The sequence below is a fragment of the Pan troglodytes genome, chromosome 23, assembly GCF_028858775.2.
Source record: "Pan troglodytes isolate AG18354 chromosome 23, NHGRI_mPanTro3-v2.0_pri, whole genome shotgun sequence".
Classification (NCBI taxonomy): Eukaryota; Metazoa; Chordata; class Mammalia; order Primates; family Hominidae; genus Pan; species Pan troglodytes.
In genome coordinates, this window is record NC_086016.1 from 42,941,444 (window position 1) to 42,965,974 (window position 24,531).

At 45.8% G+C, this 24,531-nt stretch overlaps 1 protein-coding gene across 2 annotated transcripts; it reads left to right on the forward strand.

Annotated features, from left to right (window-relative positions):
- The first annotated feature begins 1,258 nt into the window (after positions 1-1,258).
- On the forward strand, positions 1,259-22,571 carry RBX1 (ring-box 1). Of its 2 annotated transcripts, XM_515153.7 has the most exons (5): positions 1,259-1,445; positions 3,520-3,598; positions 13,979-14,049; positions 17,700-17,785; positions 22,383-22,571. In XM_515153.7, the coding sequence occupies exons 1-5, from the start codon at positions 1,368-1,370 to the stop codon at positions 22,393-22,395; spliced, it is 327 nt and encodes a 108-aa protein (XP_515153.2). In that variant the 5' UTR covers positions 1,259-1,367; the 3' UTR covers positions 22,396-22,571. The 2 variants fall into 2 exon arrangements, with proteins under 2 accessions (XP_515153.2, XP_063663986.1); XM_063807916.1 differs by lacking the exon at positions 17,700-17,785 and having other exon boundaries at positions 1,290-1,445.
- The last annotated feature ends 1,960 nt before the right edge of the window (positions 22,572-24,531 follow it).

Sequence of the window (24,531 nt, forward strand, 5' to 3'; positions counted from 1 at the left end):
GATGTCAAAGGGAGTCCTGGTCTAGCCAGAAATGGGAGAGTGACAAAGTACAGGTGCTTGGGTCGGGTGGGATGGCTCACTCCTGTGATCCCAGCACTTTGGGAGGCCGAAGTGGGAGGATCACTTGGGCCCAGGAGTTCGAGACCAGCCTAGGCAACATAGCGAGACCTTGTCTCTATTTTTTTAAAAAATTAAAAAAGAAAAAAAAAAAATCGGCTCTAGCACTTTGGGAGGCCGAGGCAGGCGGATCACCTGAGGTCAGGAGTTCGGGACCAGCCTGGCTAACGTGGTGAAACCCCGTTTCTACTAAAAATACAAAAAATTAGCCGGGCGTGGTGGCGGGCGCCTGTAATCTCAGCTACTCGGGAGGCTGAGGTAGGAGAATCGCTTGAATCATGGAGGCGGAGGTTGCAGTGGGCCGAAATCGCGCCATTACACTCCAGCCTGGGCAACAAGAGTTAAAAAAGAATGCCTCACAAAAATTCAAGAAATACAGCGACTGCAGATGGGTCGGTTTCACTACAGCACAAGCAGCGGAAAAAGGACACAGATCGGGGAGAAATCACCCTACAAAGATGACAACTGAGGAATGCGGAGTGGGGACTGACACACGTTACGGTGAAACCGTGCACCACGACCAAAGGCGGTCCTAGGACTGCGACTATGTGGGCGCAGAGGCCACCCCCCAGGCTTGGCGGGCGAGTAAAGGCAGGGCTGGGGGCCTGCTCAGTGTGGCCTTAGGGAGGAACTTCGGGGGTCTCCTCTCTCCCCATCGAATCCCTGAGCAGTTCCCGAACAGAAATCGGAGACCAGACGGTGCCTGGGCCCCAGCCCTCCCACGGGGACTGCACCTTGGGCCTGGCTCGGAAGCGGGTCAGAGTCTGCGAAAGACCAGCGAGGACTCTTGGGTTTCGGGGCAGGCCGCGGGCGCCCACCCCCGCCAGCACCGGGAGCCGCGCGGCAACTCGGCGAGCCCGGCAGGCAGGACAGGACTGCGGCGCAGGTCTGGCTCAGGCGGAGGAAGCAGCCGCCGCCCCAGCTGACGGAGCGCGGCCGGGGGCTTCCCAGAGGAGGCAGCGACGTCGAGCCCTTTCGAACGTTTCCACCCGGCTAGCTCACGTAGCCTCGGCCCCGCCCGGCCCCGCCCCACCCACTCCGGCCACCGCCCCCTCCCCGGCCTACACTTCGCGGGTGGGGCGACCTGCGACAGCCCCTTTAAGAGGCGTGGTCACGTGCTCCGCCCCCACCTCCGCCTCGCGCGCCAGTAAGGGGTGGGGTGCGGGAGGAGGTGCCGGGGAAGTGGGGGGAGCGAAGTGTGCGCTGCTGCGCAGGCGCGGTGGTCGGACGACAGACCGTGTGTTTCCAAAATGGCGGCAGCGATGGATGTGGATACCCCGAGCGGCACCAACAGCGGCGCGGGCAAGAAGCGCTTTGAAGTGAAAAAGGTTGGGTCTCGCCAGCGCCTTCCTCAGGGAAGCTAGAGAGGCGCGGATCTGGCTGGCAGGCCCGAGGATGGTCGAGGCGCGGAGTAAAGGGTTTCATTTCAGGGCGTTCCTGGGACCGGGTACCACGAAAGGAAGCCGGGGGGCGGGTCTTAGAGTTGATCGGCGTGACGGCGGCCCACTGTTGGGGGAAGTGTTGGTTTCGCTGTGAGGCTAAGGGGCCAATCACAGAGCTGCTTATTGAGATACGCGGGGTTGCGACTTGGCGGCGGGAGCCAAGCGCTTGAGCTGTCACTGGAGTGGTTGAGAGGTGGGGGAAGGACAGGGTAGGGTGGGGTGGGGTGGGTGGAATGGGGAGTCGAAGCGAATGCGGCGGTGGAGGATGGGGCAGTGCGGCGAAAGCCTGGAACCTGAGGTCCTACCGCATTAGAGGCCTCTGAGGAGCCCCCTTGGTGATCTTGCTCCGCCCCTTTTTGAAGCTTGGGGTCCTCTCACTTGGAGGGGTCCTCTCACTTGGAGGGATCCTTGCTGAACCGAGGCCTCACACCGCCTGGTTAGAGTCTGGAGTGTAATGCTTGGCTCTTCTGAGACGTCTGTTGGCTTTTCACACAACCACCCCACTCTTGGGTTCTCTGTCACGTCCAGAATCTCCCCCTTCCAAAATAATAATAAAAAGCATGGTGGAACTTGTTAAGAAAATCCGAGCCCAAATCCTGTGGCAGTTAGGGAGGGTTGAGTACTAGTCGCGAACGACTTGGTAAGCGTGGGAAAGCAAAAATGGAACGTGTCTTTTTGCATGAAATGCCTTTTAGTGGTTTGCCACAGTTTGGGAGAACAGTATCGATTCCCACCTAACATGAAAGCTGTTCAAAATGGAGATTCTAAAATAGGGAAGATATTCCTAGAACATCTGGCTAAACACTGACAATATCCCCCGTCCTACTGCTTTTTGGTGTCTCGTTGTGGCCACTGCTGCTCAGTTACAGCCAGCAGCCATATTGAAAAATAATAGAAGTAGGGGCTTTTCCTCCACCTTGAAGCTGTGATGTGAAAAGTGGTAAAGAAGTTACTAGGCACTGAGAATGGGGTTTGAAAGCGATGAAGGTTTGGGAGTATTTGTAATTGAGGAAGCCAGAGTTGAATGAATGAAATTCTGTTAAACTCTTACTGGAATTATTATCTTAATAGAAGAGTCTAAACATATAAAAGTTGAGAACATCAGTTTATTTTATGGCAAGAAACAAAATTCTAGTGAATTGTAGAATTTGTTATGAAGTAATCTAAGATTTAAGTGATGACCTTGTTTTGTGTACTGACACGGGTATTTAATTATCCAGCTTATCCCATGATTACCCATTTTATGATCCAGTCATTATCTTAGTTCATTCTGTTCTCTAGCTTTCACTTCATTGCTCATGCTTCCAGAGCTGCGTAGAGCAGATACTTATTCAGATTTTGAGCTCTTCTGCAACTGCCACCAAAACCTGCACAGAAATTCAAGTTTGTGCCCCCTTTTTTTTTTTTTTTTTTTGAGATGGAGTCTCACTCTGTCGCCCAGGCTGGAGTGCAGTGGCACGATCTCGGCTCACTGCAACCTCCGTCCCCCAGATTCAGGCGATTCTCCTGTCTCAGCTTCCCAAATAGCTGGTATTATAGACACCCGCCACCAGGCCTGGCTAATTTTTGTATTTTTAGTAAAGATAGGGTTTTGCCATGTTGGCCAGGCTGGTCTTGAACTCCTGACCTCAGTGATCCGCCCGCCTCGGCCTCCCAAAATGCTAGGACTATAGGCGTGAGCCACTGCACCCGGCCAGACTAAATTATTTTAAACTATAGGAAACAAATTAAAAGATGACATTAATTTCTGTGTTCATATACTCAGCCTTTTGGAGAATAGAACATACGTGTAGTCTACTGTTGTCTTTGGTATAATAAGATTAACGTAATATCCAAAAACTTTTGTTTGGTGGTTCCCTGTGGCCAAAGAGATGATAACTGCAGCTGCAGCCTGAGGTCCTAAAGAGTGTGTGTGTGTGTTACAAGCAGAATGCACTGTTCCCTCTTTTTGTCTTTGCAGTGGAATGCAGTAGCCCTCTGGGCCTGGGATATTGTGGTTGATAACTGTGCCATCTGCAGGAACCACATTATGGATCTTTGTAAGTAATTGGAGGAGGATGGGAGGAAGTTGAGAAGGTTGCAGAGATTGTGGCTATCTTGATGTGACTGATTTTCTTCTTCACACAAGGAGATAACAAGCCTACTCTGAGCACTCGGTCTTCTGTATCTAGTCTGTTGGTGTGTTTGAAATAGAGTAGTTTTTTTATGATGTCCTGGAGGCATACCCAGCTCTCAGAATAAATCTACTCAATCTAAAGATGGCAGGGACACATTTAGAATTAATTGTGGACAACAGGCACTGTTGATTTTTCCTGCATATCTTCCATCTTGTACCTAGACTCAAAGGTAGAAATAGTGAAAGGAGGAAAATAAACTTTGAGCTAAAATATTCTGAGGCCAAGCGCAGTGGGTCATGCTTGTAATCCCAGCACTTTGGGAGGCCAAGGCGGGCGGATCATTTGAGGCTAGGAGTTGACCAACCTGGCCAACATGGTGAAACCCTGTCTTTACTAAAAATACAAAAATTAGCTGGGCGTACTGGTGCATGTCTGTAATCCCAGCTACTTCGCAGGCTGAGGCAGGAGAATTGCTTGAACCTGGGAGGCGGAGGTGGCAGTGAGCCGAGATCACACCACTGCACTACAACCTGGGCGACACAGCAAGACTCAAAGTCTCAAAAAAAAAAAAAAAGTCTATCTGATCTAATTTTTGCTGGTCATTGTTTACAAAAGAAAGAAGCGTAAGGAGTGAGGATTTTGTATGTTAGGCCCAAACATAATAAAAAGGAAATCATTGCCAACATCTAAATAAATAATTAATTGCACTAAAGAAATTTCATTTAAATCTCCACATATTTTATTACATGTAGTGGTCAGCACATAGTGATCTGATTATAGTCTTTGATGGACTGATTTCCTGTCCTTACAGTAGAAGGGACAAGAATGTTGATCACACCAGGAACAGTTGAGGTTACTTTTTCATCCGGGAACTAAAATGATTTGTTACTGAGGCCAGAAATGGAGGAAAGAAACTTCAAGTTTCTAGAAATGGAATTATAGGAACTTATTTTTCAGATCACTCACCTGCCTTTACAACTTTGTCTTGAGTCACTCCTGCTCACTCTCTTAGTTTACCTGGATGCTTTTTTTTTTTTTTTTTTAACTGACCACGGTGGCCAAAGCAGCCATGGCTCTGGCCGGTTTTCCATTTTTTTTCCTTATTCTGAGATGGAGTCGCCCAGGTTGGAGTGCAGTGGCGTGATCTCAGCTCACTGCAACCTCCGCCTCCCGAGTTCAAGTGATTCTCCTGCCTCAGCCTCCTCAATAGCTGGGATTACAGGCGCCTGCCACCACACCCAGCTAATTTTTGTATTTTTAGTAGAGACATGGTTTCACCGTGTTGGCCAGGCTGGCCTCGAACTCCTGACCTCGGGTGATCCGTGTGCCTCTGCCTCCCAAAGTGTTGGGATAACAAGCATAAGCCACCACGCCCGGTCTGCTTTTCCATTCTTAAGTGTCCGTGCTCTATTTTAGAGCCCTTAAATAGCCTAGTCTTTTTTGCCTAGAATATTCTTCACCTCTTCTCTTCCTTGGTTTTGTCTAACCCAGCACTGTCCAATCTGAATGTAAGCCAATACAAACACATATATAATTTTAAATTTTCTTTTTCCTTTTTTTTTTTTTTTTTGTTTTTTTCAGAGACGGGATCTTGCTTTGTTGCCCAGGCTGGTCTCGAACTGGCTTCAAGTGATCCTCCCACTTTGGCCTTCCAAAATGTTGTGATTATAGGCGTGAGCCACTGTGGCTGGCCTGAAATTTTCTAGTATCCACATTCATAAAGTAAAAAGAAAATAAAAAGGTGAAATTAATGTATTTTATTTAACCTTTTATAGCCAAAATAGTTTTACTTCAACATGTAATTGATGTAAAAAAAAATGAGATATTTTACGTTCTGTCTTTGTACTATCTTTGAAATTCTGTGTATTTTACACTTATAACACTTCTGGATTCAGACTAGCCACATTTCAAGTGCTCAGTAGTCACATGTGGTTAATAACTACTTTATTGTGCAATGTAAGACTAACCCATAGTTGAGCTTTAGATCTTATCTTAAACTTGCTCAGATGTTTCCAACTTGAAAAGCACGAATCAAATATTTTCTGTTGGAAAGCAGTCATGGCTTATACTGGTCATGTATTGCCCTTGGCTTCTTTGAGCTTTGACACTGTTTATCTCTTCACACTACAGCCAAGGAAGATCAGCACCTACCATAATGTTTAATATAGATGACGTGAACCCATCACAGAAAAACATATGCAGGGTTTCAAATGTGTTTGGGTGGGGTCTTTGATTACATGCTTGCCAGTTTCTCGGCCTTGGATTTTCACAAGGAGTTATACCCAGAGAAAATTTTACTTTCTTGGGGCTCTGTTTTGAAAATAATGATTTTTAATGATTTTATATAACCCTGATTTTTTTTTCTCTATATTTAAGTCAGTGTATATGTGTCTCTGGATATGAGAGAATGTACTTCTTAAAAGGACCACAGAAGACAAAGGCGATCTATATTGTCTTCTCTTAGAGTGAAATGCTTGAGACATCATATTAGGCTTTCAGTGGGATACCTGTTTTGTTTCATAATATATTTTGAATGTCAGATGAAGTAGGATATTGAAATCCTATAACAAAAACTTATGAAAGTATTTTCTAAGTCCTATCTTTTCCTGATACATATCCTGAGCATCCTGGTAGGCACCAGGATAAAACAATGACTGAGATCGGGCAGGTCTTTACCTTTTTTTTTTTTTTTTTTTAAAGACAGAGTCTCTGTCGCTCAGGCTGGAGTTCAAGTGATTCTCCTGCGTCAGCCTCCCAAGTAGCTGGGACTACAGGTGTGGGCCACCTCACCCGGCTAATTTTTTGTATTTTTATGAGAGACAGAGTTTCACCATGTTGGCCAGGCTGGTCTCAAACTCCTGACCTCAGGTGATCCATTCGCCTTGGCCTCTCAAACCGCTGGGATTACAGACATGACTCATTCAAACTCCTGGCCTCAAAAAACCACCCCCCTTGGCCTCCCAAAGTGCCGGGATTATAGGTGTGAGCCACCACGTCCGACCTCAAGTCTTTACCTTTAAGAAACACACTGTTAGGCCAGGCGTGGTGGCTCACACCTGTAATCCCAGCACTTTGGGAGGCCAAGGCGGGCAGATCACAAGGTCCGGAGATCGAGACCATCCTGGCTAACAAGGTGAAACCCTGTCTCCACTAAAAATACAAAAAATTAGCCGGGTGCGATGGCGGGCGCCTGTAGTCCCAGCTACTTGGGAGGCTGAGGCAGGAGAATGGCGTGAACCCAGGAGGCGGAGGTTGCAGTGAGCTGAGATCGCGCCATTGCACTCCAGCCTGGGTGACAGAGTGAGACTCCATCTCAACAACAACAACAAAAAGAAACATACTCTTAGGCCGGGCGCGGTGGCTCATGCCTGTAATCCCAGCACTTTGGGAGGCTGAGGCGGGGGGATCATGAGGTCAGGAGATCGAGACCATCCTGGCCAACACAGTGAAACCCCATCTCTACTAAAAATACAAAATTAGCCGGGCGTGGTAGCACGCACCTGTAATCCCAGCTACATGGGAGGCTGAGGCAGGAGAATCACTTGAACCTGGGAGGCAGAGGTTGCAGTGAGCTGAGATCCTGCCATTGCACTCCATCCTGGACAAAAAGAGCAAAACTCTGTCTCAAAAAAAAAAAGACACTCCTGGCCAGGTGAGGTGGGTCACACCTGTAAACCCAAGACTTTGGGTGGCTGAGGCAGGCAGATCACTTGAGCCTAGGAGTTCAAGACCAGCCTGGGCAACATGGCGAAACCCTGTCTCTACAAAAAATTAGCCAGGCATGGTGGCTTACGCCTGTGGTCCCAGCTACTTGGGAGGCTGAGGTGGGAATATCCCTTGAGCCCGGGAGGCAGAGGTGACAGTGAGTCAAGATTTTGCCACTGCACTCCAGCCTAGGTGAGAGAGTGAGACCCTATCTCAAAAAGAGAAACACTGTTTATTTTTTATTTTTATGTATTTTTTTTTTGTTAGAGATAGGGTCTCACTCAAGTGCCCAGGCTGGAGCGCAGTGGCAGTCATAGCTCCCTGCAGCCTTGACCTGGGATCAAGCAGTCCTCCTACCTCAGCCTCTAAGTAGCTGGGACCACAGACGTGCACTACCACACCTAGCTAATTTTTTTTTTTTTGGAGGCCGAGTCTCACACTGTCACCCAGCTGGAGTGCAGTGGCACGATCTCGGCTTACTGCAGTCTCCACCTTCTGGGTTCAAACAATTCTCCTGCCTCAGCTTCCCGAGTAGCTGGGATTACAGGTACCCGCCACCACACCTGGCTAATTTCTTGTATTTTTAGTAGAAACGGGGTTTCACTATGTTGGCCAGGCTGGTCTCGAGCTCCTGACCTCGTGATCACCCATCTCGGCCCCCAGAGTGCTGGGATTACAGGTGTGAGCCACCGCATCTAGCTGCTAATTTTTTAATTTTTTTTAGAGATTGGGTCTTGCTGTGTTGTCCAGGCTTGTCTTGAACTCCTGGACTCAAGCAATCCTCCTGCCTTGCCCTTCCAAAACACTGAGCTTACAGGTGTGAGCCACTGCCCCTGGCCACACACTTTTATTATAGACACTGAGGAGAAGTCTGAGTGCCATAACTTAAAAAAAAAAAAAAAGGATTTATATGGGAAAAGAACTTAGCAAGTAAAGAAATAAATGGATTTATCATTTTTATAAAGACAATTTTTGTTAAAGATGAAAGTAAGAATCTAGATTTAGCAACGGTTGTATTTTAATAAATCTTGTCTGACCTTAAATGAGTAATTATATACATAGCTCTAAGTAAATAAGAATGATTATGGCTGTGCCCCAGTTGGATTCTGAAGACTTCCTTTTTTAAGTCCATATTGATTCTGCATGCCCTCCTGTACCTTTGTATTTATTTTATTTTACACTGTCTCCTTCCTTGGTTGTATTAAGGAGTTGCTGAAAAATCAAATATGCTAGGTTTTATTTTCTCTATTACCTCTGGTAATCTTATTCCTGATGATGGGGAATCTTCATCATCTTAGACCCAGCCTTGGCCCAGAAGATGTTAGTATCTACCTAAAACTACAGATCCATCAGTATTTTGGTTTGGTTTGGTTTGGTTTGGTTTGTTTGAGACAGAGTCTTGCTCTGTTGCCTCGGCTGGAGTGCAGTGGCATGATCTCGGTGCACTGCAACCTCTGCCTCCCAGGTTCAAGCTATTCTCCTGCCTCAGCCTCCTGAGCAGCTGAGACTGCAGGTATGCACCAGCATGCCCAGCTAATTTTTGTATTTTTAGTAGAAACGGGGTTTCACCATGTTCGCCAGTCTGGTCTCTTTAACTCCTGACCTCGAGTGATCCACCCGGCTCGGCTTCCCAAAGTGCTGGGATTACAGCGTTTTTATCAAAGCTTAAAGGTCCCCAAGCTTTATAAATCACATGATAGGCTTCTGCCTTGGCAGGGGTGTGACATGAACCCGTTATGTGCCACTGTCAACCTGTTCTGGGTTGACAGTGAACAGTTCCTGCCCGTTTAAACTAACTGGACTCAACCCCTGTACTTACTCTCTGCAACAAAAGCTGGAAAACTTTTGTATTGAGCACATTTTACACTAATATTTAATCATTTTCCCTGCTATATCCCTTCTTATTTGGTACTCTAGATTGCAGTAATATCCCTCCTATACATTTTTGTTCTTTGTTAGGAATTTTGTAGTAAAGAATGAATCTGGCCGGGCGCGGTGGCTCACGCCTATAATCCCAGTACTTTGGGAGACCAGGACGCATGGATCGCGTGAGGCCAGGAGTGCAAGACCAGGCTGGGCAATGTGGGGAAACCCCATCTCTACTAAAAATACAAAAAATTAGCCAGGCATGGTGGCGCATGCCTGTAGTCCCAGCTACTTGGGAGGCTGAGGCGGGAGAATCACTTGAACCTGGGAGACAGAGGTTGCAGTGAGCCAAGATTGCACCAGTGCCCTCCGGCCTGGGGGGAACAAAGCTAGACTCTGTCTAAAAGAAAAAAAGGAATGAATCTTGGTCGGATGCAGTGGCTCACGCCTGTAATCTCAGCACCATGGGAGGCCGAGGCAGGCAGATCACTTGAGGTCAGGAGTTAAAGACCAGCCTGGCCAACATGGTGAAACCCCATGTCTACTAAAAATACAAAAAAATTAGCTTGGTATGGTGGTGCACACCTGTAATCCCTGCTACTTGGGAGGCTGAGGTAGGAGAAGAGCTGGAACCCGGCAGGTGGAGGTTGCAGTGTGGAGATTGTGCCACTGCCCTTCAGCCTGGGCAACAGAGCGAGACTTGTCTAAAAAAAAAAGAATGAATCGCCCTTCAGCCTGGGCAACAGAGCGAGACTGTCTAAAAAAAAAAGAATGAATCTGTATTTGTCCCGTATTTCTTCTATTTATAGAAATAGTTTTTGTTTGCTTGTCCAAGTACCAAGAGCCTAATTTGCACTTGGCATAGAAAGACCAGGTCCCTGCTCTGTGGGAGCTTTGAGTTGGGGAAGGAGGGAGGTCAGGTATGTAAAGAGATACTCATAATTGATGTGTTAAGAGTGCCTGAAGGAGAGGAAAATGACTCAGGGTGGAAGAGTCAGGAAAAGCTTCAGTCAAGAAGTAGGGATTTAAGCTGGGTCTTGAAGGGTGAGGAGGACTTGAGAGTGATAGGAGGAGGAGCATGTTCCAGGTATGGCAGGGATGAAGGAAAGGACTCTACCGTGAAGGGAGCCTGAAGGGTTCTTTAGGTTAGTAGTGCCATGGCCACAGTCAAAAGAAAGACCCAGATCAAATTTAAACACGATAATGTACCTTGAAACAGTTTTGATTTTCACTTTAATAATTGTGGCTCTTATTTAGCTAATTTTATAATACGTAGTCTTCCTCTAAGTTAGAGGATCCAGCTTAAAGGACATGATATTTACTTTTCTCTGCCATTCTTTTAATTATAGTAGTGTATTCCAGTTTCAATAAGTTCTTAAATACACTGCATAGACCCTAGATCCCTTTTTTGTTAGTTTTTAAGATGGAGTCTTGCTCTTTCACCCAGGGTAGAGTGCAGTGGCGCGATCCCAGCTCACTGCAACCTCTGCCTCCCAGGTTCCAGCGATTCTCCTGCCTCAGCCTCTCTAGTAACTGGGATTATAGGCATGCGCCACCCACCACACCCGGCTAATTGTTTGTATTTTTAGAAGAGACAGAGTTTCGCCATGTTGGCCAGGCTGGTCTCGAACTCCTGACCTCAGATGATCTGCCTGCCTCGACTTCCCAAAGTGCTGGGATTACAGACATGAGCCACCACTCCCGGCTGAGCCACCATGCCTGGCCTTTTTTTTTTTTTTTTTTTTTTTTTTTGATACAAGGTTTTGCTCTGTCACCTAGGCTGGAGTGCAGTGGTACGATCATGGTGCACTGCAGCCTCAACCGCCTGTGCTCAAGCCATTCTCCTGCCTCAGCCTCCTTAGTAGCTGGGACCACAGGCATGTGCTACCACAACTGGCTAATTTTTTTATTTCTAGAGATGAGATGTTGCTGTGTTGCCCAGCCTGGTCTTGAATTCGTGGGCTAAAGTGATCCTGCTGCCTTGGCCTCCCAAAATGCTGGGATTACAGGTGTGAGCGACTGTGCCTGACCCAATTCTTTATTTTTATTTTATTTTATTTTATTATTTTTATTTTTATTTTTTGAGACAGAGTGTCGCTCTGTTACCCAGGCTGGAGTGCAGTGGTGCGATCTCGGCTCACTGCAAGCTCCGCCTCCCAGGTTCACACCATTCTCCTGCCTCAGCCTCCTGAGTAGCTGGGACTACAGCTGCCCGCCACCACGCCTGGCTAATTTTTTAATATTTTTAGTAGAGACCATGTTAGCCAGGATGGTCTCGATCTCCTGACCTCGTGATCCACCCGCCTCAGCCTCCCAAAACGCTGGGATTATAGGTGTGAGCCACCGGGCCGGGCCCCAATTCTTTATTTTTATCAGTTGGCAAACCAAGTTACTCTGTAGTGTGAATCTGGCTAGCAAAAGTAAGTGCTTTGCTTTCTGTGTGTGTGTGTGTGTGTGTGTGTGTGTGTGTGTGTGTGTGTGTGTCAGTCTTACTCTGTCACCCAGGCTGGAATGCAGTGGTGTGATCTCGGCTCACTGCAGCCTCTGCCTCCTGGGTTCAAGTGATTCTCCTGCCTCAGCCTCCTGAGTAGCTGGGATTACAGATATCCACCACCATGCTTGGCTAATTTTTGCCTTCTTAGTAGAGAGGGGGTTTTGCCATGTTTGCCAGGCTGGTCTCGAACCCTGACATCAAGTGATCCGCCACCCTCATCCTTCCAAAGCATTGGAATTGCAGGCGTGAGCCACTACTCCCAGCCTTTTTTGGTTTGTTTGTTTGTTTGTTTGTTTTTTGAGACAGAGTCTTGCTCTTTTGCCCAGGCTGGAGTACAGTGGTGTGCAACTTCGGCTCACTGCAACCTCTGCCCCTTGGGTTCAAGCAATTCTCCTACCTCAGCCTCCCAAGTAACTGGGATTGCAGACATGTACCACCATGCACCACTAACTTTTGTATTTTTAGTAGAGATTGGGTTTTGCCGTGTTGGTCAGGCTGGTCTCGAATTCCTGACTTCAGCCTCTCATAGTGCTGGCATTACAGGTGTGAGCCAACATGCCCGGCCCACTTTCCACATTTTCGAAGGGTGAAAAGAAAAAAGTATTATCATGGTATCTCTTCCCCTAAAACTACACATGCCCATTAACATCTAGTTTTGTTTTTTTTTTAATAGTTTTACTTTTTTTTTTTTTTTTTTTGAGACAGAGTCTCACTGTGTCACCCAGGCTGGAGTGCAGTGGCGCAGTCTTGGCTCACTGCAACCTCTGCCTCCCGGATTCAAGCAATTCTTCTGCCTCAGCCTCCTGAGTAGCTGGGACTACAGGCGCCCACCACCACACACACCTGGCTAATTTTTATTTATTTATTTATTTTTATTTTTATTTATTTATTTTTTGAGACGGAGTCTTGCACTGTCGCCCAGGCTCCAGTGCAGTGATGCAATCTTGGCTCACTGCAAGCTCCGCCTCCTGGGTTCAAGCAATTCTCCTGCCTCAGCCTCCTGAGTAGCTGGGACTACAGGCACCCGCCACCACGCCCAGCTAATTTTTTTTTTTTTTTTTTTTTTTAGTAGAGACGGGGTTTCACCATGTTGGCCAGGATGGTCTCAAAGTCCTGACCTCATGATGTGCCTGCCTCGGCCTCCCAAAGTGCTGAGATTACAGGAGTGAGCCATCGCGCCCGGCCTACTCCCGGCTAGTTTTTTGTATTTTTAGTAGAGACAGGTTTTACCATGTTGGGTGGGCTAGTCTTGAACTCCTGACCTCGTGATCCGCCTGCCTCAGCCTCCCAAAGTGCTGGGATTACAGGTGTGAGCCACCACGCCTAGCCATAGTTTTACTATTTTTCACCTGTAGTAGTTTGAAGTAATTCTCCCCTATTAAATAGTTTCTCCTGAAGCTTTTTATTCTTCAGAAGGGAGACTCCATTTAGTTACTATGATCAGAGAAAGCAAGTTATGCATTAGTAATTCTTGTTCTGTGAATATTTATCCCCAGTTGTGCTTTACCCATCAGATCTTGATCTCAGTCAAGAACTCATTGCAGGCCGGGTGCGGTGGCTCACGCCTGTAATCCCAGCACTTTGGGAGGCTGAGGTGGGCGGATCACCGGAGGTCAGGAGTTTGAGACCAGCCTGGCCAACACGGAGAAACCCCATCTCTACTAAAAATACAAAATTAGCCAGGCATGGTGGTGTGCGCCTGTTAATTCCAGCTACTTGGGAGTCTGAGACATGAGAATCGCTTGAACTCGGGGGGCGGAGGTTGCAGTGAGCCAAGATTGTGCTATTGCACTTCAGCCTGGGCAACAAGAGGGAAACTCCATCTCAAAAGGAAAAAAACTCAGTCTAGGCAACATGGTGAAACTCCATCTCTACAAAAAATACAAACAATTAGCTGGTGTGGTGGCGGGCACCTGTAGTCCCAGCTACTCAGGAGGCTGAGGGAGAATCACCTAAGCCCAGGGAAGTCAAGGCTGCAGTGAGCCATGCTCATGCCACTGCACTGTAGCCTGGGCAACGGGAGTGAGATGTGCATTTCCCATTTGTTACTCTTTTTAAACAAGGATAGGAAATCGTCAGAAAGCATACTGTTATCTCTGTCTTCTCTGTTCTTCCTTTCCCACATTCATTAAAAAACAATTATGGCTAATTAACCACTTGAGAATTGTTTTGGCTGCTATAGATTGAAACGTTGCTGCTCCCAAGGTCCAGTGATCCTGTTGCTCTTGTTCCCACAGGCATAGAATGTCAAGCTAACCAGGCGTCCGCTACTTCAGAAGAGTGTACTGTCGCATGGGGAGTCTGTAACGTAAGGAAGCATCTTTACCTGTCAGCATGGCTTGTAAACATATTTCCACTTTTCCTGCTTTGCTAGTCTTGAAAATAACTAGGGAAAAAAATGACTAGTCCACCTTTCTCCCAAAAGTATGCAAATAGTAAAAAAGATTTTAAATCATAATACTGTTCACCTGTTACAGGGTAAAAATTACAGTTACTGCAAAAAGGCACTTATTTGTCTTAATTATAAGGTGGACCCAATTTTGTTAGCAGTATTTTGGGGCTTCATCTATGAGAATTGCCTTCAAAACCTACATGCACCCTTTGGAATATTCTCGTGGTAGAACTTTGTACCTTTGAAACAGACTTTTTTAAAGACCAGGTGTCTAATGGAACTAAGTTTGATGAGTAAATTGAGTGTTTAAGTCTCTGTGTGTGTTTTAAGTGTGGCTTATGTACTGAGATAAGATTATTTTTTAACATGGCTTATGCCAGAAATGTTTTGTGTAGCTTTATTGGACTGAATGGCCTTTCAAGAGTGTGACAGCTGTGAAGGATAACAAATATCAAATATGTTAGTTCTAGCATGTGTTAAAAATTCATTCTTTAAGCTGTAAAGTCCCAGTCACATGAGCTAAAATTGTCTTGTCAGGGCCTCCTGTGTCATGGGGACAGAATACCCACAGTTCCCAGCATGACACAGGGATAAGAGATTCTAGAGTCAGACCACCATTCCCTGTCTTTGTGACTTACTTGCTAAGTGACATTAGGCAAGGCATTTAACATCTCTAATCCTGGGTTCCCTCATGTAAAATGGGGCTGATAGTGGACCACATAAAATTGTAATCCGGATTAGATGATTTATGTTAAAATGTGATTAAACAACTCCCGGCGCATAGTAAGCACAAGTGCTTGTTAAAAATCTAAATAGGCCGGACGCGGTGGCTCACGCCTGTAATCCCAGCACTCTGGGAGGCCGAGGCGGGTGCATCATGAGGTCAACAGATCGAGACCATCCTGGCTAACACGGTGAAACCCCGTCTCTACTAAAAATACAAAAAATTAGCCGGGTGTGGTGGCAGGCGCCTGTAGTCCCAGCTACTCGGGAGGCTGAGGCAGGAGAATGGTGTGAACCTGGGAGGCGGAGCTTGTAGTGAGCCAAGACCACACCACTGCACTCCAGCCTGGGTGACAAAGTGAGACTCTGTCTCAAAAAAAAAAAAAATCTAAATAAATACAAATTTGAGGTAGAGGTGTTACTGTGTAGATGGTGTTCTCAGTAGTTTTTCCTGTTGGGTTGCAACTCTTTTTCGTACCTACACTGGTTTTTTTTTTTTTTTTTTTGAGACGGAGTCTCACTATGTGGCCCAGGCTGGAGCGCAGTGACGCAATCCTGGCTTACTGCAACCTTTACCTCCTGGGTTCAAGTGATTGTCCTGCTTCAGCCTTCCGAGTAGCTGGGATTACAGGTGTGTACCACCACACCCAGCTAATTTTTGTATTTTTAGTAGAGATGGGGTTTCGCCATGTTGGCCAGGCTGGTCTTAAACTCCTGACCTTGGGGCGATCTGCCAGCCTCGGCCTCCCAAAGTGCTGGGATTACAGGCGTGAGCCACCGTGCCCAGCCCCTACCCACACTTTCGGGTACACCTTCTTCCATCTTTGTTGGGACCCTTTGGCCAGGCTCATAGTAGACCATGTTGGCCATGGGGGAGCGTTAATCGTTCATGGGGATAAAGGAAGTATATTGGGCTCTTTGCCCTCTCTGGCATACAGACATATACTAAGAACCATGTTCCTTTATGTGGAAAGAAAAGAGAGTGAACATCCCCTTAAATTTGGCTAAGGAGAGATTCTCTCAGAGAGCCTGCCGTAGAAGAGAGCCAGCATGGTGTGGCAGAAGCCTCTGGATTAGTCCTGGGTTCTAGTTCTGGGTCTTCTACAAACCAGCTCCATGAATTAGGCAAGTCACTTGTCTGGGTTTCAGTTTCCTGTCTGTAAAATGAAGATAAAAATATCTGTCATGCTTGCCTGCCAGGGTTGATGTGAGGCCTCAAATGAGGTAATACATGTCAACATCTTCTGTAAACTGTCAAGTACTATAAATTTATCTTCTGTAAATTGTACTTTGACCGCTAAATATATCCATTAATACATCTTAGTAAATGTTCAGGGGTGCTGTCACCTCCCTGACACCTCCTTTACAGCCCCCTTTTCCCCAGCGCGTGGTATGCTCTGACTTAGTTGGGCTCTACCAGGACACCGTACTGCTGCAAAGTGCTCAGTGGGTGAGGTGGGAGAGGGAGAAGCTGTCTACCCTTCGGTGAGCCCGACCCCAACACCTGATGGTTAAGAAAAATGTCTCTGCTTTCTGCCTTTTGGAAATTTTGCTCTTTCTCTTTTTCACAGTGAGTTATACAAGAGTCAGCTGAAAAGGGATCTTCCAAAAGGCTGTCACTCTAAGAGAATATTTGTCCTCTTGGGTATCCCTAGTGTACTAGCTGTGGATTCCACTCTTAGTTACTGAATTATATTTTTGTCTTTGTCAAAAGACATTTCACAAGATAATAATCCATATTATATAATCCCTTAAGTTCCATACATACTTTGGGAGACGTACCGACCAGATTTCAGTTGTTATTAAATGAAGCTTGTAAAGCTTTTGTTGTTTTGTTAGGGTGAGTGTTTCTCCCCGTGCCCCACCACAGTGCACCAATCACAGACGAAATGAAGGAAGCACTTGCTGCGTCTGTCCTAATACGCACATGAGCAGGGGGAGAAGTGCTCATTTGCAGAAGCATTGTGATTAGCATCTGCATGTCATGAGCCCACGCCAAAAAACTGCATGCAGATTGTCCTTTTCCCAAATCTAAGCAGACTTCTAGCTCCCTGTCAGTTACCAGTGTTCTTGATACTCTTGTCTTTTTACTTCTTGTCTTGATTATGAAATAAGCCTTTTGATGCTCTTTAGGCTGCTTGTGTGCCGTTTGTCCCTCATAAGAATACTTCCTTTTACCCCAATTTTCTTTTATCTCATTCCCTAAGACAAAGTCCCTCACCCATTAAAGGCACGTGAAGTACTGAGCTCTTGTAATATCAATATGTCTGTGAATAAATCTAGAAATAAAGTTTCTTTGACCAGAGCTGAGCTGGGTGTGGGGAGGTTGGGGAAGTGCCCGTCTCAGTTCTGGGTGGGCGGCAGTGACCATGCACTTCTCTACCAAGGGTTGGGGAGAAGGCTCTGCTCCTACAGGTCGCATTCTCCAGGGGCAGGAGGGTGGGAGGGAAGCTAGAGACCCAGAATGGGGATATTTGAAATCTGCATTGATCAGGGGCCTCCTTTCCCAAAGAAAGTGGAAGTATCCCCTTACAGGCTGAATGGGACCAAGGAGCCACATTCCATGTTCTCTTAAATAGAAGAGAGCTCAGTGCTGGCACATACTCCTGTGCTTCCTGAATGATTTCCTTTAGTAGTAATGACATTTCTAACAAATGTTTTGTTGGAAATATCCTTGCATCTAACCAAGATATAATCAGTTGTTGAACTTTTGCCTCTCGTTGTCTTCTTTTCTTTTCTTGCCCACTATATGTCACCCATGCCACTACCCTGTGGGACCTGTTGTCGCTCGATGGCTGAGCCTGCACAGAGTTATTTTTAATAAAATATATGTTTTCTTTCAGCATGCTTTTCACTTCCACTGCATTTCTCGCTGGCTCAAAACACGACAGGTGTGTCCATTGGACAACAGAGAGTGGGAATTCCAAAAGTAGGTATCTTTGGTTGTTTTGATGGGGCTTTTTGACTTGCCTCAGGCTGAAAGGAGCGTGGCCTTGGGGGTTGGAGACATGATACATGCCTTGTTTTTTTTTAAAACTAGTTTTTGGTTACTTAAGCTAGGACTTATCTATATGGAAAATGCACAAAGGATTAGCCAACATTAGACATTTGCAGCCTAGGGTTTCCCAACCTTTTTTTTTTTTTTTTTTTTTTTTTTTGAGACGGAGTCTCGCTCTGTTGCCCAGGCTGGAGTGCAGTGGTGCTATCTTGGCTCACTGCAACCTCCATCTCCCAGATTCAAGCGATCCTCCCACCTCAGCCTAGCAAGTGGCTGGGATTACAAGTGTGTGCCACCATGCACAGCTAATTTTTGTATTTTTCGTAGAGATTGGGTTTCACCATGTTGGCCAGGCTGGTCTTGAACTCCTGATCTCAAATGATCTGCCTGCCTCGGTCTCCCAAAGTGCTGGGATTACAGGTGTGAGCCACCGTGCCCGGCAGGTTTCCCAACCTTCTAGGGTCTGTGAAAGTAGAAAATGTGATAATCTATGAACTCTTAAATATTTCCAGAATTACATCCTAATGAGGCTCCATGGACTACCTAATGTCAGGTAGCTTTGGGCTAGACTTGTATCCACTTATCATATTTCACTGGTTTATTTCACAGTGATTAATTCTGATATAGCATTTATGGCTATCCTGATTAGATTTTATTGTTATATAAATAAAATATGACCTGGTAAACTTTTAAAAATTTAAATGGTTGAAAGGGTATACCACAAAATATGAATTTCCCACTGTAGGCCCCTGCTCCGGCTTGCTGGAGCTAGCCATCAGCAACAGGACAGCTTCTTAGGAGATTTTCTGACTATCTCTTATATGTCCCGGTATTTACATGTTTGTGTGTATATATATTTTTTTGTTAACATAAAAGTGAGTAACCTATACAGTAATTCACCTTTTTTTTTTTTCATTTTGTACATTTTGGAGATTTTCCATTTCCACAAATAACAAACTACCTCATTTCTAATGGTTGCAGAGTATTTCTTTATGTAAATGTACCTTAACTTTTTTCTTTTTTTTATTTGTTTGCATGTTTTTAACAATTTTTATATTTTTTAAAAAGTCAGTCCCTGGCCAGGCACGGTGGCTCACGCCTGTAATCCCAGCACTTTGGGAGGCCGAGGCGGGCGGATCACCTGAGGTTGGGTGTTCAAGACCAGCCTGGCCAACATGGAGAAACCCCGTCTCTACTAAAAATACAAAATTAGCTGGGCGTGGGGGCACATACCTGTAATCCCAGCTACTTGGGAGGCTGAGGCAGGAGAATCACTTGAACTCAGGAGGCGGAGGTTGTGATGGGCTGAGATCACACCATCGCACTCCAACAAGAGCGAAACTCCGTCTCAAAAAACAAAGTCAGTCCCTATTGGTGGACATTTGTGTTTCCAGTTTTTCACTGATGCAAGCAATGTGAAGGGAGAAACATCCTTATACATGAAGCTTTGTGCAAATGTGTAGCTGTATCTGGAGCAGTAATTCCTAAAAGAGGAATTTATGGGTAAAGAGTATGGCTGGGCTTGGTGGCTCACACCTGTGATCCCAACACTTTAGGAGGCCAAGGTGGGCAGATTGCTTGAGTCCACCAGTTCGAGACCAGCCTGGTAACATGTTGAAACCCCATCTCTACCAAAAAATAGTAAATTAGGCCATGCCTGATGGCTCATGCCTGTAATCCCAGCACTTTGGCAGGTCGAGGCAGGTGGATCATTTGAGGTCAGGAGTTTGAGACCAGCCTGGCCCACATGGTAAAACCCCGTCTCTACTTTAAAAAAATACAAAAATTAGCTGGGCGGTAGTGGTGCATGCCTGGAATCCCAGTTACTCCAGAGGCTGAGGCAGGAGAATCACTTGAGCCTGGGAGGCAGAGGTTGCAGTGAGCAGAGATCGTGCCACTGCACTCCAGTCTAAATGACAGAGTGAGACCCTATCTCAAAAAAAAAAAAAAAGAAAGAAAGAAAATTAGCTGGATGTGGTGCCATGCACTTGTAGTCCCAGCTGCTCTGGAGGCTGAGGTGGGAGGATCGCTTGAGCCCAGGAGGCGGAGGTTGCAGTAAGCTGAGATCATGCCACTGCACTCCAGCCTAGGTAATAGACCCAATTTAAAAAAAAAAAAAAGCCCAGGTGCAGTTGCTCACACCTGTCATCCTAGCACTTTAGGAGGCTGAGGCGGGTGGATCACCTGAGGTCAGGAGTTCAAGACCAGCCTGGCCAACATGGTGAAACCCCCTCTCTACTAAAAATACAAAAATTAGCCAGGCATGGTGGTGCCTATAATCCCAGCTACTTGGGAGGCTGAGGCAGGAGAATCATCGCTTGAACCCGGGAGCCCGGAGGTTTCAGTGAGCTGAGATCACGCCACATCAGCCAGGGCAAAAGAGCAAAACTGCGTCTCAAAAAAAAAAAAAAAAAAAAAAGAATGTAGATTTTTGTTTTTGATAAATAGTGTCAGGTTTTCCATTCCTAAGAATACACACTAATTTATACTCCCTCCAAACAGTGAAGCAGAACTCCCCTTTCTTCATTTCCTGCCAGTGCTTCATTATACAGTTTTTCCATCTTAGCCACTCTGATAGGTGACAATCAGTATTCGATTTTCATTTTTGAATTTTCAGTAAGATTGGGCAATTGTTCATGTTTTTATATCTCTTACGCTTTTCTGTGAACTGCTGTGTTTATCTTCCTGCACGTTGCTTTATTTTGAATTAATTGGTCATTTTCTTTACTGAATTTTTTATGGGAAAGGAGTTTCTTAATTTAAATATGTCTTTATTAGGCTATTCTTGGGTTTAAAAAAAACAAAAAATAGGATTCTTTTGTTTGTGAAATGTTTAGAAATCCATTATTGGTGCAGTGATTTTGCCTTTAAATTCAATAATTTATTTTGGTAAAACATTTGGAAGTCTTGTCAATGCGTATTCAGTTTTTAAGAAACCTGCCAAATACTCAGTATCTGAGTGGTACTGTTGGGCTCCCTTCAGCAAAATATATGCTAAGTACCGTGTAAAATATAAAAACATTTGAGACGGTCCTTCCTGCCCTTGGAGCTTGCATTCTACAGGGAACCATAACAGGAATACATGTCAAGGCAGAGGACTTTTCTGAGTTTTCAGGGGGCCTTTGTAATTGGCTCTGCCCTACAGCAGGCTCAAGGTTCCATTTTAGACCAGAATGGTCTCGTTTTGCCAGTACATGTGCCCAGGGCTAAATCTAAGAATTGCGGGGGTATGAAGAATTCCTTATCTGGGGCTTTGACTCTGCCACTCTAACTGGTGACTTTCCCAGGTGGTAGTTATCAGTGCATTGGGAAAACAAATTCTTCAGCTTTCTTTAATCTGATAGGGTTGTTCTACAGCCCATCTCACATGCTAGAGCCTAACCTATGTGGAATTTGGCACAACAGCTTTTTAAAGACAATATTCAAGTAGATTTCTTATGAGAAGCTGTGATCCAGAGTTCCAGTGCCCTAGTTTCTATCCAAATAACAAATTATTTTAATCAGGTTAACTGCCTAAAAAGATCCAGGACAAAAGATAATAATGAGGGATCTTGTGTTCAAGAAATCTGTTTATATGTGGAAGAAATTCCTTGGCTTTATTTATTTTTATTTATATATATATATTTTGAGACAGAGTCTCACTGTGTCACCTAGGCTGGAGTGCAGTGGTGTGATCTCGGTTCACTGCAACCTCCAACTCCCGGGTTGAAGCAGTTCTCTTGCCTCAGTCTCCTGAGTAGCTGGGATTACAGGCACCTGCCACCACGCCCAGCTAATTTTTGTATTTTTAGTAGAGACGGGGTTTCACTGTGTTGGCCAGGCTGGTTTTGAACTCCTGACCTCAGGTGATCTGCCCACCTCAGCCCCCCAAAGTGCTGGGATTACAGGAGTGAGCCACTGCACCCGGCCCCCGTTAATTTTTGTAATCTTCTTAGAGCCAAATTTTGGTTTCTGGGGAAAACAGAAACCTCCAGAATCCACACCTAGCTTCTCTTCTCTTTGTATAGAACTGACTGTAATCAGAGTTGTAATTGGAGCTGATGACAGATTTTGAAATTGAAGGCTGATCAATTGCTATTCTCATTATTAGCTTTACCCTAAACATGCCTGAGTACTGGAGTTCAGGTGAAAATAGGCCGCCATGATCAGGGCAGCCCGAAAGTTCAAACTGTCTGAGCCCCTGTTGGGAGTGAGCAGGCGGAGCTCCCTTTCACAACCACCAATGACTTTTCCCTCTCACCTCCCTAATACCACCAGGCAGCTACTGGCACCTGTCAGGTGGGCATGGTTGAGTCAGAGGGAGAGCCTGTCCCTAAGAGGGGGCAGTAGGCAAGAAGTCCTGTAAGATGGGGAGGGGAAAGGGGAATCACAGCGACAGCCAAGCTAGTGTCAGTGTCGTCACCCAATCCTGGAGCACACTGTGATCACTTAGGTTCTAACTAAAGTTGCTTATGTGTTTAAGCAGGTTTTATGTCTCAAACAGGAAATTACCTTGGAATTAATCAGAGTAATTTACTTTGTCTTTCAGGTATGGGCACTAGGAAAAGACTTCTTCCATCAAGCTTAATTGTTTTGTTATTCATTTAATGACTTTCCCTGCTGTTACCTAATTACAAATTGGATGGAACTGTGTTTTTTTCTGCTTTGTTTTTTCAGTTTGCTGTTTCTGTAGCCATATTGTATTCTGTGTCAAATAAAGTCCAGTTGGATTCTAGAACGGATGCTCTCTCTTGTGTATGTGAACAAAGTGAACATAAATGAAGAGTCTCCCCTTCCAAGGCTGAAAACTCAGCTTTTGAAAGTGAAATGTTTGTTCATCGGGGCCAGAGCAGGGTTGTCCTCTGAGCGCATCACTTAGTCACGAGGAATCCGACAGCTCAAGGCAGAGTGTGGATCGCCGGCTCCCGAAAACAGCAGTCAGCCCTTCTTTCTCCTCCTGTGTGACAGCAGTGGGCAGCTGAAAGAGGGAAGAATGTGGGATTCAGTCATCAAACCCAGTTCTGAGTCCTGGTTCCACAGCTTGGGTACTGATGGCAATCTTGGCAAAGTTGTCTCTCTACTCTGAACTTTCCTCCTCTGTACTGTGGGCTTCTGAGGACTAAGTGGCATCATGTGGGCACAGAGAGAAGCTTTGTAAAATGTAAAACCACTATACAAATGTGACCTTTGGTTGTGTACGACAGCAGTCCCCAACCTTTTTGCCACCAGGGATTGGTTTCATGGAAGACAATTTTTCCGTGGGGCGGGGGTGTGCTTGGGGATGGTTTTGGAACTGTGCCACCTGAGATCATGAGGCAGTAGATGGACCGCGCAACCTAGATCCCTCACATGCACGGTTCGCCAATAGGGTTGAAGCTCCTATGAGAATCTAACGCTGCCGCTGATGTGACAGGCAGAGCTCAGGCGGTAATGCTCGGTCACCACCCTGCTCACCTCTTGCTGTACAGCCGGGTTCCTAGCAGGCCATGGACTGGCATCCACTCCGCAGCTCAAGGGTTAGGGAACCCTGGTGTATGACATGTTGCTTTCTCTTCTTAGCTTAGAAAAATAAAGATATGTATAATCTTGGCTGGCAAAGGGACAATTTAAGAACTGAAGTTAAAAATTGATATTGGCTGGGTGTGGTGGTTCATGCCTATAATCAGGCGATCACGAGGTGAGGAGTTCGAGATCAGCCTGACCAACATGGTGAAACCCCGTCTCTACTAAAAATACAAAAATTAGCCAGGCGTGGTGGTGTGCGCCTGTAATCTGAGCTACTCAGGAGGCTGAGGCAGGAGAATCCCTTGAACCTGGGAGGCAGAGGTTGCAGTGAGCCGAGATCGCGCCATTGCACTCCAGCCTGGGCAACAAGAGCGAAACTCCGTCTCAAAGAAAGAAGAAAAAAATCTTGGGAGATGGAAAGAATTGTCAGTTCTAATACTAATTCAATGGTTAATAATATAGACTTTTTAACTGAGAAGCAATATAGTTTGTTGCAGTGGTTCTCAAAGTATCATCTGAGGATTCCTGACAAGGGGGTACCTGAAACCCTTTCAGGGGGTTCATGAACCGCAAGTCTATGTGAAAGTTTTTCTTTATATTCAACCAAAGCAGCATATCTAATGAAGACACCGACTTAAGAATCCAGTGTCTTCTATTAAATCAGATGTAAAAGACATTAGCAAAAATACAAAAACAATGCTAGTCTCACATTTTTTTGTTTAAAAAATAATTTTAATAAAAATATGCTCATAAGTGATGGGTTTTTATTCTTTTCAGTCATTTTTTTAAATTTCTGGGCTTTTTTTTTGTGTGTGTGGGGGGCGGGATTTGAGACATGGTCTTGCTCTGTCCCCAAGGCTGGAGTGCAGTGGTGAGATGACAGCTCACTGCAGCCCCAACCTGCTGAGTTCAAGTGATCTTCCAGCCTCAGCCTCCTAAGTAGCTGGGATTACATGCGTGCACCACCATACCCGGCTAATTTTTTTTTTTTTTTTTTAAAGTCTCGCTCTTGTCGCCCAGGCTGGAGTGCAGTGGCACCATCTTAGCTCACTGCAACCTCCTTCTCTCGGGTTCAAGCGATTCTCCTGCCTCAGCCTCCCGAGGAGCTGGGATTACAGGTGCATGCCACCACGCCTGGCTAATTTTTGTATTTTTATTAGCAACGAGGTTTCGCCATGTTGGCCAGGCTAGCC

Bases quoted from the DNA above. Each gene is read 5' to 3' on its own strand.
- RBX1 (XM_515153.7), top strand. From the start codon at position 1,368: ATGGCGGCAGCGATGGATGTGGATACCCCGAGCGGCACCAACAGCGGC. The intron at 1,446-3,519 runs GTTGGGTCTCGC...TTGTCTTTGCAG, and splicing joins AGCGCTTTGAAGTGAAAAAG to TGGAATGCAGTAGCCCTCTG. The intron at 14,050-17,699 runs GTAAGGAAGCAT...GTTTTCTTTCAG, and splicing joins TCGCATGGGGAGTCTGTAAC to CATGCTTTTCACTTCCACTG.